Source organism: Diospyros lotus, chromosome 14 (assembly GCF_014633365.1).
Source record: "Diospyros lotus cultivar Yz01 chromosome 14, ASM1463336v1, whole genome shotgun sequence".
NCBI classification, from domain to species: domain Eukaryota; kingdom Viridiplantae; phylum Streptophyta; class Magnoliopsida; order Ericales; family Ebenaceae; genus Diospyros; species Diospyros lotus.
In genome coordinates this window covers 32,769,954-32,784,856 of record NC_068351.1, presented here as the reverse complement: position 1 = coordinate 32,784,856, position 14,903 = coordinate 32,769,954, and the positions used below count along the sequence as shown (strand labels likewise).

The following is a 14,903-nucleotide window of genomic DNA, read 5'->3' as shown; positions in this document are numbered from 1 at the left end:
GTAAAAGAAATTTCTAAACAAGATAATAATATTATTATAACAAACAACTTAAATGGTTGTGCTAGTGAGAAATAATGGGCACAGGAGATGTATGTGAAAAAATAAATAGCGAGAATTAAAAATGATTTTGAATTTTGGTAGAGGATACGAGCTTGTTTAGAGCGAGAGATAAATCAAATATAGATTGAAATGGATATTAGTGCTCAAAGTATGATAAAAATGTTATAAGAGACTTAAAAAATGGAAAGGTTATGAGTGAAACAAAGTATTGGTAGTGGAATAAAGAGGTATGAGAGAAAATCGAAACTAAGAAAGTTTGCTATACGACTTACTTTCCCTAAATGCCATAATGAAAAAAATCTAAAAGGGTATAGTTTTGTCCATAGAACAAAAAATAGGGCATTAGCCAAGCAAATAATGATAATTTAGAATATATTAAAAGGATTGATGCTATGAGATAGATAGAGTGGGTCAACCAATTTGGGAGTTTTAGATAAAAAAGTTTGTAGGGTCTTCTCAAGAGTATTAATTTTTTTTATAAAAAAAATAATACACTTTTCTATGAATTTGTTTATCATTTTTATTAAATTAAAAAATAAATAAATAAAATTTAATCAATTACAAAATACGATAATCTCTTAATGATAGTGAATTTTCAACTAAAATATAATATTTGAGAGATAAAAAAAAGCCAAAAAATCTATTACAATAAACAAAGAAATAGTACAAATTGAAAAGAGAAAATTAGAAACAATGAGATTTTTTTAGGGGTGCAATTGAAATATTTATAATTAAAAATAAATTTACAGTCTTAAAATCTATGGGATATTCAAGAAGAAACGATAAAAAATGAGAGGAGAAAATTTGGAATAATGGAAAGAAAGAACGTATAAATTGGGAAAAGAAAATAGGGAAGACAAAACGTTGTAAATTGATAGTTGTGTTGTGTTGAGTGTTCGTAAAAATTTAAATTGAAAGTTAGATTTTATTTTGGGTTCAAATTTGTCTTAATAAAATATGCATTATTAAAAAGAAAAAAAAATTATATAAATTGCAAAATTTTGGAGCCTTTGTAAATGCGGAGCCTTAGGCAGCTGCCTAGATGACTTCATGGTCGAGCCGACTCTAGATGTAGACTCTTCAAATATTATGTCTTATACTGATGGTTCGAACCCTAATAGAAGGGAGTGTAGAAGAAAAATACAACAAAAGTATTTATGATAATCTATATATATATAGAAACCTGGGAGGGGTCCAATTTGGCACAATAGCTCGTGGGTCGTGCCACATGGGCTGGCCTGCTAGGCCCAAATTAAAAAATATATATATTAATACAGTAAGATTGAATATTGTTTTGATCATTTTATTAATGCAACTTCTTGATTGAACAATATTTCAACTTATCCTAACTTTTTCAATAATAAATAAAAAATTATCAAATACATATAAACTTATAACTAATACAATAAAAAATACAGAGAGAGGGCACTTTAACGAATTACATCTCAATATATTTATTTTTAATTATAATTTTAAAAAATTATACATGGCCATGCCTTAGACTCTCATCCTAACACCACACGACACAAATACCATTCACAATAGTTCGTGTCGACTCATTCAATACAAGTGTCATGTAGATTGTAACTTTAATCTATACAAGTTATAATTTATGCATACGATCCATAGTAAGATACAAATAAAAAAGAAAAACACAATCGATAAGTAATCTTGAAAGTCAATAGATAATTTCTTTCACAATTTGTAGCAAATAATAAATCTCAATCGACATTCTCTTTGTAAAATAAGGGTAATCCTACAAATAAGGCTCTCCTAAATTTTTTAGGAATCTCATTTACTAAAAATACATTTTACCGTATTCTTAAAGATCATCTACTTTGCACCTTAGTCCGGACTTTAGAGGGGTTATGAACCAACTTTCAAATAATCTCATTTACTAAAGTTTATTTTACCGAGGTGAGGCGAGGCGAGGCGCGACGGTTGGCGATCGCGCGGCCATGGGAGAATGTAGAGAGGAGGGAGGCGAGGGCTCTGCGTGCGGCCATGGGAAAAGGGAGAGAGGTGAAGCTGTGCAATGACATCCTTGCAAATTTGCATTAGAGGCGAGGGTATTTTAATCTTTTTGACCCTATTATGTAAGTCTCTCGGTGAGGCTTTTTGCCCCTGTAGTAGAACTCAATACCACAAACAAGGCTCTCATAAACCTTTTACTATATTTTTAAAGATAATTTACTTAGCACCTTAGTCCAGACTTTAGAGGGTTCTGAACCAACTTTCAAATGCCCAGTTGCACCATCTTTCTTCAGAGAAATTTCACGACAGAAGTTGAAAAAACTAAGTTTCAATAATCCAAAGACTATATCAAGCCATTCATTGTGTCCAAAGGATACTTCAGTTTCATCTCAGCTACATATATAGAACAGACAGATTGCAGTAACTATAAGAAGTAAGTAGATTAAGAACCTGCAGGCTCCGGCTGCCCCTCCCCTTGCTCCGGCAAGCTTTGATCGCCAGATTTCTCTGTCTTTTTCTTTTGAGCTGCAGCTGAACCGCCATCGCCAGATTTCTTTGTCTTTGCCTTTTTCTTTCGAACTGCAGCTGAACCGCCATCGCCTGGAGGATGCAATAGCCGGCACTCTAGCATATCCAGTAACCGTATTTGCAACTGCCTGTTCATCTCCATCACATTTTTCGCCATTTTTATGGCCGCTTCTTGGCTTGCTATACATTTTTCCATCCTCATTTGTAGTGAAGCTGCTGATCCTTCTTCCTGTCGACACAAATGAATGTATAGTAGAATACTCAGGTGATGCTTAAAAGAAGAACAGTTAAGGACACTGACACAAACACAGAAGACAACGGCAAATGGCACCATAATTTCGATAAAGATAAGGGCAGCGTGACAAGAAGATGAAGGGGAGAGAACCTCCAAGTCAAGAATATACTGCTTCAGTAAACCGGTGCTTGGAAATTCATAGGCAATGTTACGATCTTCGCCAAAAGAAGATGAAGGTAGGGAGATTAGGGGTTCTTTGTATGAATCTGCTGGATTAGAAACCTTATCGAGCACAGAAACTCGGAAATGGTTAGAGGCTCTTTGATGATTCATCCTAGGTTGAAGTGAAGACTGGGGGATCACAACCAAATTTGATATGGAACCTGCAAACAAATAAGAATGGCATTCTTGAGTATTTAACTTTCCAAGAGATAAAGCACATACAAATTCAACGTCACAAGAAAATGAAGGAAAGAATGCAAAGCCATTGTCCTGATTATGATGCCACTAGATCCTGTACCGAAGAGAGCCTTGTGGGCTAGATTGGTTTTGTTCGATAAGATTTTACTTTCTACTGATCGGAAATAGTTTTACTTTGTTGCAAGGATGTATAGAGGAAATGGACCAAGACTATGCCATTTTTGGTAGCACAAATGGAATCACTATAGTTCAAAGAAACTACTTACAGTTTGTTAATTTAACAAGTTAATTAAGATTTCTGCAGATGCAAAACAAAATGTTCACTGACCCTTCAATCTTCAATTATGTAAATATATGTTCCTTAAAAAATTTATTCATTCCACTCTAACAAAGGCTAGGACTTTGTGTGAATATGTATGTGTGCATATAAGATGTGAAAATCCCTGCCCCCTTTCAACTTTGGATCCAATGTTGAACGCCTTAACTCCTGTAAAAGTGAAATTATTTGGCTCTTAAACAAAGCTTGTCCTAATTTCTTTGTTATCCTCCATTATCTTCAAAATTAAACAGCAAATTAGCAGGAAGAATGCAGAAACTCCCAACAAGCAGAGACCCGCAAAAATTGGAAAAGAAAAGGGTAAATACCAATGACTACAAGAGATTGTACTTGCCTTTCTGATGGTTGAATTTGCGGATAATTACATAATTAGTAACATCCCAAAGGCAGGCAGTCCAATCTTCCGATGCAGAGACCAGTCCAGTCCCGCAGAATGCCAAAGCAGTTATAGCTCCACTGCATGAACAATTGATCAATTATAAAATTATAAATTTTTCATTTGAAGCAGGCGCAATAGTTTCTTGATCAGCTGTAAAGACGATCTACATCAACACACTTCTCTATATGTGCGTGCTTTGAGCATGCTAACTGTATTTCACAAAGATTATAAGGTTAGTTATGGGGAGCCCTCCTTCACCTATGTCTTCATATCACTGAACTTCTAAACTAAAAACAGTTTACTTTTGTGCCCCATTAGTATTGGAGGAGTAACTAACATAACACTGTTAAATGAAATAACTTTACCTTATTTTATTGTATTATTAAAAAATACTCAATACACTATTTTAATGTATTATTAAAAATATTTTTAAATTTCTAAATATTGGGCAAAGTGAACCCAGCATGAGACAGACTCATTTGGGCATTGTTGAAAATGGGCAAGATCATAATTTTCAACTTATTCATTTGACAGTATTAACTTTAATTACCCCCTGCAGTACCACAGGTAGTGTAAATGTAAATGTTTCTTTTTTTGGTTTAGATAGTTAAGAGATATAAGGTCTTAGATGAGAGGGTCTCCCAGATGATTAACACGAGACTAGACTAATCACATAGTGAAATTCAACTAGCTTGGCTATTACAACCTGTTATATTCAGGTTGATGAGTTATACATTTTCTTATGGACTTTAAGTTAAAACATTTAACATGAATCCGATCAAGAACAGCTAACTGCAGGTTCCCAAGCAACCGGCATTAATGGGATCAGCAAAAATACATAAGACTTTTAAACTGCTAAAACTGGTTAGATTCAGTAATTTCATGAACTATTACCATGTCTAAAGAGACCGTATTGTCCACATTACCTGTGTCCCTTCAGCACAATCGGTTCATCCTCTGAAACAATAGAAACGTACTCCATTAGTCCAGCATCAAATGCATTCAAGAAAATGCTTCCATCTGCAGCTCCAGAGAACAACATGTTTTCTTCTCGATCAAGAACAATTGCAGTTACTGGTGATGGAAAAGCAGAAGTTTGCAATAGGCTTCCTGTAAGCAGGTCCCACACCTAGAACATATAAATTGTTTTAGTGACTAAAATCTTGAGTCATAAATAGGACTATGAAATACTCTGCATAAGATTGTAACCTTGCATGAGCCATCAAGGGAGCTTGATACAAAAATCAAGCTTGAGCTGGTTGATGTTGTTAATAGGCTGCTTATTGCAGATGAATGCTCTGATGAATGGTGGAATATTGATGGCAGGTTCCTGCAGTCTCTCTCGTCCAGCAAACTTCCATCAAATCGAACCATAAAAATACGATCACAGGGGTTATAATTGATGCTTTAGTAATAAAGAAATGTACCCTATCATAGTCCAAGATATATATTATACATATCATTTTTATTGAAAAAGAATACTAAATCAGCAATGGCATATGACCTGTTGAATTTGAAGAATGGAAGATTCGGTTTGTACCATATCACAGACCAGACAATGACCGTGCCATCTTCTGAGCCAGAAATAAGAAATGAATCATCAAGAGAAAATTTCAAGCAAGTTATTGGTGTAGCATGAGCACGCCAAGTTCTAAGCAACTTCCCGGTTGAGACCTACAAATTATCACAATATTCTCAAGCAGGAAAATATATGACTCCTCAAAATAGAAAGAAAGAATATTGGCCAGCCCCAAATAGGGCAGTCCAGAATATTGGGCAGAATGCTGGGTGTGTTGTAGATATGGTGGCATCACTGTGAATGATATGGCCTCCTATTTAAAGAAGCTTTGTAGCTTACATTTCAATCATCCTATCTAATTTGGGTGCACGTTCCTAGGGATGATCACTTAAGTACCCAAAATCTCTATCTCAGGCTGGTCATGAGCCTGAGTCCCTTAATCAGCAATGCTTAAAAGAAGCATAGGCTACCAAACCACCACACCCCAGGTAGCCCCACATGGGAGTTTCATCTTAAGTTCCTTATACAAGGACTCCAAAGTTGGGAATTACTGGGCAGGCCACAAAGAAGCTCCCACAAGCTTGGGTGCGGGGTGAGGAATACTGAGGGATATGGTCAGGGGAGCTTGCAGCAAGGAACAAGGCTAAAGGGATCTAGTCACAAGGGACAAGGCCGAGGAATTTAGTTGTGAGGGACAAGGGGGCCTGATCACGGGGGACTGGGCCAAGTGATTTTGTTACTAAGAACAACGTTGAGGGACAGTGTGCCCAGGCACATGCAAAATGTTACCTTTTTTTTTCATTCTCCTTTCCATTGAAAAATCCTAGTTCTGAGGATGCCTGAACGTTTTAGTCTCTAAAGGATATCAAAGGGGGGGAAAATATCCTTATGTTCATGCTTAACATGGGAGAGACAAGACATGCATATGTCCTGGAGCTGGGGCTTAAGAGATTCCTGACCTCCCAAACATATGCATTTCCAGAAGGAGCCCCACCAGCAAGATAGAAGCCATTCTTCATGCATGCTACTGGTCCAATGGCCTCCATTGGATAGCTTCGAACTGATGCTTGAGGCTGAACATTAACACCATGTATGAGGTAGTAAGTTGAGTTTCATATCAGAAATCTGGTAGGGTATTTAAATGGAGAATATTACCAAACCATAAATCAACTTCACTAGTTAGTCTTTTTGCAGCAAATTATTCATTAAATTCAAATTATTGTATCAAAAAATTCACAATGGTCGATGAAATTGAAAGGGGCATGTGAAAGTTGAAAAGTCAGATAGCTTTCAAAGATTCACTAAGGTAGACAGTGATTTGAATTTATAACGCCAATCTTTCTCCTGCATGACAAACAGCTTCTTCAACTAATCCAAAGACAAAATGGTTGTCTACAGAGAATTTAGGGCTATTTTTAAAGAAGAGATTTGGTAATGCAACAATGATCTGTTCAACATTTATTATTAATTGGGATCTATAAGGACCCCATTCTTTCTAGCTCCTTTTTGTGCTTGAAAATAATATCTGGCCGATGGTTCTGCAATATGTTATCTTTTAGAGAATGTGATAATCCAATAGATTTTTGCCAAAAAATAAAAAATCATTGTGATAGATGAAGATGGAAAAAAAAAGGGATGAAAAATTGCTTCTGTCTCAACGTTATAATGCCAGTCTCCTTCCCTGGATTGGATTTCAAATAACACAAAAATCATACTAGTAACCAGTTTACCACACATCGAAAACTGTTGGTTATCACTCAAGATGTCATGGAAAACAGAGGAAACTAAAGTGTGTTGTCTCTTCTTGCAAAGTGCAAACTATCAAGCATTCTCTGTCAGTAGTGTCTAGCTAGTTTTTGTTCCGTTCATTATGATAAAAAACCAACAAGCATCTAACTACTTTTTTGTTTTTTCAGCATGTATGACAAGGATCCAATTAGTCGAAAACAGTAAAGAGCTTTTTCTTTGTCGCTATTTGAAATTTTTTTATTCAACAGTGTGAAAGTCACTGAGCCACCATTGTTTTTTGATGCTCTAGATCATGTTTCAGATGAGGAAAAAAGATGACAGACAGACCAGATTTAAACACATACAAAATCAATTCAAATCTTGACATTAATTAATTTCATAATTACACATAAACCAATTATGTTCTAGGAACAACCAATGGAACAGTGCTTGTGATATTTGACAAAACTCCAATTGAAAGAACAATGCATCGTTCTTGGGAAGGGAAGATTAATTAGATCTCGCCGTAGGGGCAGACCTAGGATTTTTTACCTAGGGGGGCTTCAAAATTTTTTCCCAACTGTGAGCTTCACCAATAAGAGAAAAACCAAAAGGCAAAAATTGGAGTTTAAGAGCTTTACGTGCATATTTAACATAATTCATTAACTTAAAAAGAGAAAGCAAAAAAAAAAAAATGTGCAATACAAATACCTTATAAAACTACTTAAAGCCGCAACCTGCTCATGCATTATCCTTAGGATGGCCTCAAGGAGAAATATATAAGAAGATACATCAATAAAGCATATGGCTAAAATCATTTTAACACATATGATAATATTAATAAATAAGACATACTAAAAAGACAATCCTACCAAGGTTCCTTGACTAAGGCAACTTCCATATATCTTATGAAGATAGACTTAACTTATCTTTAACCAATATTCTAAATAAGAATACAAAACATATTAATAAGCTTAAGAGAATATAATATAAGAGAATATTAAAGTTTTGGCATAAATGCAGCCATCATCAAAACATCCATAACATAAAACTCAACAGAGTTCACACAACTTGCTTGCAAGCATTTGATTACACAGTTTTTCACATCTCACAATCACAAAACACAAACCTCCTTGAAGAAATAGGCCAAACACTCCTTAGCTTCAAGAAAGACGTCATTTTTCTTTTGCTTTCATCAATGTAGCACAAATGATCATTCAACAAGCTTAGCCTTCTCCTTAGAGGTACAAACTTTATTACTTTTCACATTCAATATGCTAACATGAGCAATGAAGCTCAATAACAGTTTTAAAAATATTATTTAACATTAACATAATGCCACACAACATACTTGAATGCAAGATAACGAATAACCATAGCATATGCATGCTTAAAGATGAACAAAAGCCATTTCACCCCTAGGCTGTTCAAGCCCGGGGGGGGGGGGGGAGCTGGGCTTGGCTCCCCTTGGGATTGGGATTGGGCTGCTCTTGGGGGGGGGGGGGGGTGTTGGGAAAAAAATTATTATTTTTTAGGCCACAAAATCTTTGTTTTTTTAAAAAAAATTCCCACCCCCTGGTCCGCCCCTGCATAGTGGGTTAAGGGTTCTTGAATCCATAAGAAAGAATGTAAGATTTCTGAAAAAATGAAATATGATTAATTGGTGAATGATTTTATATGGAGATTAGAGACATTGAAAAAGGTTAGACTTCATGAAACAAGCAATTGAAGAAAATACAAAATTACTAAAAATAGAGCAAATGAGAGTTAAGACCAAATCTATATTCTAAATTGTATAGAAAAGATGATAACAAAATCTTGCAAAAATCAGATTCTATTGGGACAAAAAGAGGGTATCCTTAGAGCACAAGGCTCCCCACTTTGAAAAATCTCTAAATCGAGAATTAAGAAAACTATCAAATTTACAATTCTCCAGTCCCAAAACTCATCGTTTTTTAGGTGTCATGTGTGAAATCTATATACAAGTCCTAGCTTAGCCAAGCATCCTGAAAGTAAAGCATGATCGCGACGGGACAAACAACATAGTTCAAAAATTTTGAACCTTATCTCGATCCCGGCAATTGGAGCAACGTCGAAATCAAATCATTCACAAACAAATAAATAAATCTAACCTTTAGATTATCGAGTCGTTCGCGGATTCGAGTCGTCCAAGCGTCCGGCCTCTAACTCGTGATACACTGCACGTGTCCGTTGGCAATGAGAGCGGAATAGGAGTGCTAGCTCCTTCTTCTTTTCGAGGCTTGTGTATGGACGGAAAAAGAACGCCCTCGTTTCGTATTGATGCCAAAAGAAACGAGGAAGAGTGATCGGCAATAAGTTTTTCAACTCTTGAAAAACAACACCAAAAAAACCCCTTAATTTTGGGCAACCCATAAAGGGATATTTATAGTGAAATATCCTAGGGTTTCTAACACCCTAATAGATTGGGCTAACTCATTAATTCTAATTTAATTATAATATTAAGTGGGCTTATTCTAGTCCAACTAGAAATATAATTAAATGGCTCAAATCCTTTTATAAGTTTAAATAAAATATTTTGGCCCAAATCTAATTCAAGCCCAAATATAATATTTAATATTTAGCCCAAATCTAATTTAGTCCAAATATAATATTTAATTTAATATTTAGCCCAAATCCAATTTAGTCCAAATATTAACTTAAACCCAAATATATTTGATTTCCTATTTGCCACTCCAACAAATAGAAAATTATTAAATTAGAAACTCCTTCCTAATTTAATTAATTTCCATTTTAGGAAACTCTTTCCATTATGACAACTTTTCGTCATATCGACGTCATTACGCCTATTTGTTCTTTTTCCGTGAGAACCTACGACAGCACAACTTCTTGCCGAAGTGTCCCACTTAACCATACGTCCACTCTCCTGGTTTAAGCCAGGGACCGTGCCTATTGCGTATGACTCATTAGGCTTCCAAATATGTTGGCAATGTGTCGGTACAAACACATAAGACAAGATTGGCCTCTAGCAAGGCATCATGCCTACCCAATTATTCAGAAGGATTCATAATCCGCAAATAACCTTTCGCAAGCATAGTTACCGTGTAATTCGATCATCTTGTCAATGTATCTTATGTGATCTCAAGTATGGCAGTGTGTTGCTTGATAACGATCACATGAGTTTTCTTCGGTCTTCTGGATATCTTCACTTAATAGAAAGTAAATCAATAACTCATTATTGATCTCTTTTACCATGGCCATGGATTTAAAGTGAATATCTACCGAAGGCGCCTTAGATACATCATCCTCTATCAAGGGATAGACGAGTCCCATCTTGGTTATACACCCATCTCCATAAGCCTCACGATATACCCAACGATCGCCCACGTGCAGCCTTTATCTAGGCCCATCGAAACGATGTCAAAGCATACCGGTTTTCTTATGAGATGACCGTGACAACCTCAGATCCAAGGATTAGTTACACCCATCTCGTATGAGAATTCCATTAACATATAACCAAAATGGATTCTTATGGCGAGTCATGTCCAGTGACACGTTCTACAACATTGGTCACCTATGTACTTGTCTAGGCATCCCCATGCCTATGAGTGTGAGAGCCCCATTGCTATCACATAGCAAAAACATAGCACATACAAGTCTTACCGCAATTGTCAATGTCCATTCTTGACATTGCTACGACTTGAGACGTTTAATGATGTTTAGAAACTGTGATGCATCATCTCATATCTTTATAGATTAATCACAGTATATATCATATGGACTTCTATCTAGTTTCATTCGGTTATTATAATAATAACAAGAAACTAATAGAATGACTTCTTGTGAATTTGAACAACTCCTTATTCAAATAACAAATATGATTACAATTGTCAGTGTACAATTTGCCCAATTTGATTGGGTCTAGAACACCTATACTAACACAATGCATATGCATGTATCATGTATGAAAAAAAATCTAGCAAGAATCATACCCTTGTGGGGCAAAAAAGGGATGTCCCTAGTGCATGATGTTCCCCTGTTTGAAAAATCTTTAAATCAAAAAATTAAAAAAAAAAATTGCAAATTTACTATTCATGGGTCTCAAAACCCATCTTTTTAGGCATCGTACATCAAATCTGTAGACAAAACCCAACATAACCAAGCGTCAATATATATGTATATAGCTATATATTGAAATAAATCTACCAAAAATTTGATCATTTAGGGACAAAAATTAAAAAGAAAGTCCTTAGTGCACAATACAAAGATCTCGCTTCTAAAAATCCCTACATACAAAGCCCAACATAACCAAGCATCAATGCACGAATATAGAAGTAAGATAACAATGACAACCTATCAAAGCCCCACTTCATCGAATTGTGGAAAATTCAGTCTCCGCACAGAGGGGGAAACTCTACATTTCATCAAAGCTCATGCGAGTTCATGATATAAACTAAAATTTCTTGACCGATCAACAGCAGGCGAATGCATGCATTAATTAAGCAGTGGAATTGAAGCACTTGAGCGATCAAAATGGTGGATCTGGAAGCCCCAACTAACCCCAATGACATCCATCTATCCATATATGAACATACAACTGCAGAGCCCAATTTCACAAGACGACCTAAAAATTTGAGAGGGATAGAGAGATTATTACCTTGTCCAAAGGCCACATGAAGATGACGCCGCCGGCGACTGAGCCTCGCCGGCTAATCTGAGAGGCCACGAGACACTGGTCCGCCAAGCAGGCGAGCCCATGAGGCGGCGACGCCGATGTCGGAATGTGTCCAAGAACGTCCCCTTTCTCTATGTCCCAAATCGTTATCCCAATGCCCAAACTCTTGTCGCTGCACGCAACCAGCGCCTCCTTCTCTCCGGCCATGGCAGCTTCCGTCCAGCTCTTGCTTGCGCCACAATTAATCATCTCTCCCTCTCTCTCAAGAGATATGAAACCACTACTAAGGTAAAATATGAAAAATATAATTATACCTTAGCGCTAACGCTAACGAGACTCTTTACTTTGTGAAAGTCGGAGACGATCATTCTCGTCTTTTGTTATATAAGATAATTTTACGAAATATAGTAAGTTGTTGTACTATTATAATATAATATTCTCACAATCTCTATTACAAGAATAAAAGATAATCGTTCACGTTTCTTGTGAGAGTCGGAGACGATCATTCTCGTCTTTTGTACGCAATTGACTTGTCAATTATAAACGAATCGTTTTATGGTTAAATAAAATATTTTTATAAAATATATAAGTTCGAGACTCTTTACTTTGTGAAAGCCAGAAAACGATCATTTTCGGCTTTTGTATGCAATTAACTTGTCGGTTATAAACGAGTTGCTTTATTATTGCATAAAATATTTTTATATAATATGGTAAGTTATTACATTAATATTTTTATAATATCCATTACGGGAATAGAAAATAATCGTTCATGTTTCTTGTGAGTAACCGACGACTTGTTGGTTATGAACGAGTGTCCTTATCGTTAAGTAAATGTCGAAGAGAAATACAATAAATATTTATTGAATTATAAATTATTTAGTAATTTTTGATATATACATCCAGTGCATGCTTGTCACTCGGACGCATGGGGCTGGCTGTTCAACAGTTGTTTGCCATGCAGAGACGCCGCCAACGTTAGCAGGCCACGTCACTTGGAGTCAACTGTTTGGTCAAAATGGGAATTTCGTTTGACTTGGTGGCTGGCAAATAGCTCTGTCCCTAGGAAATTTATAAATAAAATTTTGAAATAATTTTTCAATTAACACTCTGCAAATAAAATTTAAATTACAAATTTTGTAAATGTCATGTTATGACTTAAGTTGATATCAGGTGGTTGAATTTCTTATTTGAGTTCATGAATCTTATGATTAGTTACTTCATCTTTAAGAAAGTTGGATCAATATTAAATTCTTTTATAATAGCGTAGTTGATTCTTTTATTTAAGTTCATGAATCTTATGATGTAGGGTTAAGGTGGTGATTTGATTTGAACCGAACCGAGATTGGAATTCGTAAATATTCTAGATCGGTTGGGTTGGAACTAGTCCAAAACAGTCCATACTCATTTTTTCTCTATTTATTTTTAATATAAAATTATAAAATATATCAAATGTATTATATAAGTATTGGATATTATGTATTATTATTTTTAATTATTATTAATATTTAATAATTATAGCCAATATTATGTCTTAAATCAATATTATATTGGACCAAACCGAAAACCAATTATGACTAGTATTAGGATCGAGGGATCAGACCAATCAATTCGATTTTTCTAATTTAGGTTGAAATTTGAACATGTTTAATGGGACCATCTAAAAACTTTAATAAAATTGAGAATCGGCATTTTTTTGTGAGCTAGGCTCACATTTTCATTTATTTGGCATCTTTGTTGATTTTTTCTATGTTCATGAATCTTGTGGCGTGGGACTACATAAACTTTAAAGAAATTGATAATCGATAATTTTTACACAATAGTGGGCTCGAGTTATGACATTGTTGGCATCGTCATGGTTTTATTGTTTAAATTTGCAATTTAGCATCTGAGAGAAAAGTTAAATACTTGAATTTTGACTAGTATAATTGTCTCTATCTATGGTTACATTTTATTAATTCGGTAATTATACCTTACATATACTAGGTGTAAAGATTTTCCATTGATATTTTGTGACATGAGCTGGAGTGGTCATACGTAAGATAAAAAATAAAACAAAGAAGATCCGAAAAGAGTTTGGCCTGCTTTTAAGTCTCTTACTCGTAAGTCCAAAAATAAGCCCAAGACTCTTAACTGACCCTATTTGCCCATTTAACATATCATATCTCAATCAATGACATGATTTTTGGACCGTACTAGTTTTATTAGGCCCGACCAAATAATAAGCCCATAACTCGTATGATTAGAGTTATTTAATCTTTAGATAAATTTTGTAAGCGTCATGTTATGACTTAGTTGATATCAGGGGATTGAACTTTTTATTTGACTTCATGAATTCTACGATTAGAGTTACTTAGGGCCTGTTCTCTTTGTTGTTTTCGACTTATTTTGAGTTTTCAGTTTTTCAAAATACTGAAAACACATTCTCTTTGTTATTTTTAAAAACACATTTTCGAAAACAACAAAAAAATCTACAAAGGAAACCCAAAACAACATTTTGTTGTTTTGGGTGTTTTCTGTGAAAACATGCAGAAAAATGGAAAACACGGAAAACGCACGCACAGGACCCCCCCACCCTCCAATCTTGCATTTTTTCTCCGTCTCTCTGTCTCTCTCTTCTCCTCTCTCTCTCGTCTCGACCAAACACCACACCCGCCATCTCCTTCACTGCCGAGCCGCCATCGACCTCGCCCGCCACTGCCAAAAGTCGTCGTCGACCGCTCCCCTCCCCCCGCCATTCAATCTCTCAACCGCCATCGACTGCTCATCTCATGTCTCATTTTTTCTTTCGACTACCCTCTATCTCCGTCATAGTTGCGAGCCGCCATTGACGCCCTCCATCTCCACCACCGCCATAAGCAACCATCATTCTCACCCGCCACCATCGACCGCCCCTTGCCATTAGATCTTGCTGGTTCTATAATCTCTCATCTTTTCTCTCAATCGCCCTTTGCCATTAGATCTAAGAAGATTTGACTGTTGGATCTTACTGGTTATTGGGTATGTCGGTCGATGGGGCCTTGTGTATCGGGTGGCTGCCTCTGATCATCGGAAACCACCAGCCACGGTGGC

At 35.8% G+C, this 14,903-nt stretch overlaps 1 protein-coding gene across 1 annotated transcript; it reads right to left on the bottom strand.

Annotated features, from left to right (window-relative positions):
* Positions 1–2,408: 2,408 nt before the first annotated feature.
* Positions 2,409–12,041, bottom strand: LOC127790796 (protein ROOT INITIATION DEFECTIVE 3-like). Its single transcript, XM_052320483.1, has 8 exons — positions 11,817–12,041; positions 6,412–6,525; positions 5,474–5,607; positions 5,143–5,287; positions 4,860–5,062; positions 3,889–4,010; positions 2,948–3,180; positions 2,409–2,791 (listed from the first exon to the last, which is right to left on the bottom strand). Exons 1-8 carry the CDS (start codon positions 12,039–12,041, stop codon positions 2,477–2,479), a joined length of 1,491 nt encoding a protein of 496 aa, XP_052176443.1. The 3' UTR covers positions 2,409–2,476.
* Between the last annotated feature and the right edge of the window lie 2,862 nt (positions 12,042–14,903).

Coding starts and splice junctions, on each gene's coding strand:
- LOC127790796 (XM_052320483.1), bottom strand. CDS start 12,041: ATGGCCGGAGAGAAGGAGGCGCTGGTTGCGTGCAGCGACAAGAGTTTG. Junction 5,288..5,473: donor ATTGTCTGGTCTGTGATATG/GTACAAACCGAA, acceptor ATTTGATGGAAG/TTTGCTGGACGAGAGAGACT. Junction 2,792..2,947: donor AGTATATTCTTGACTTGGAG/GTTCTCTCCCCT, acceptor TTGTGTCGACAG/GAAGAAGGATCAGCAGCTTC.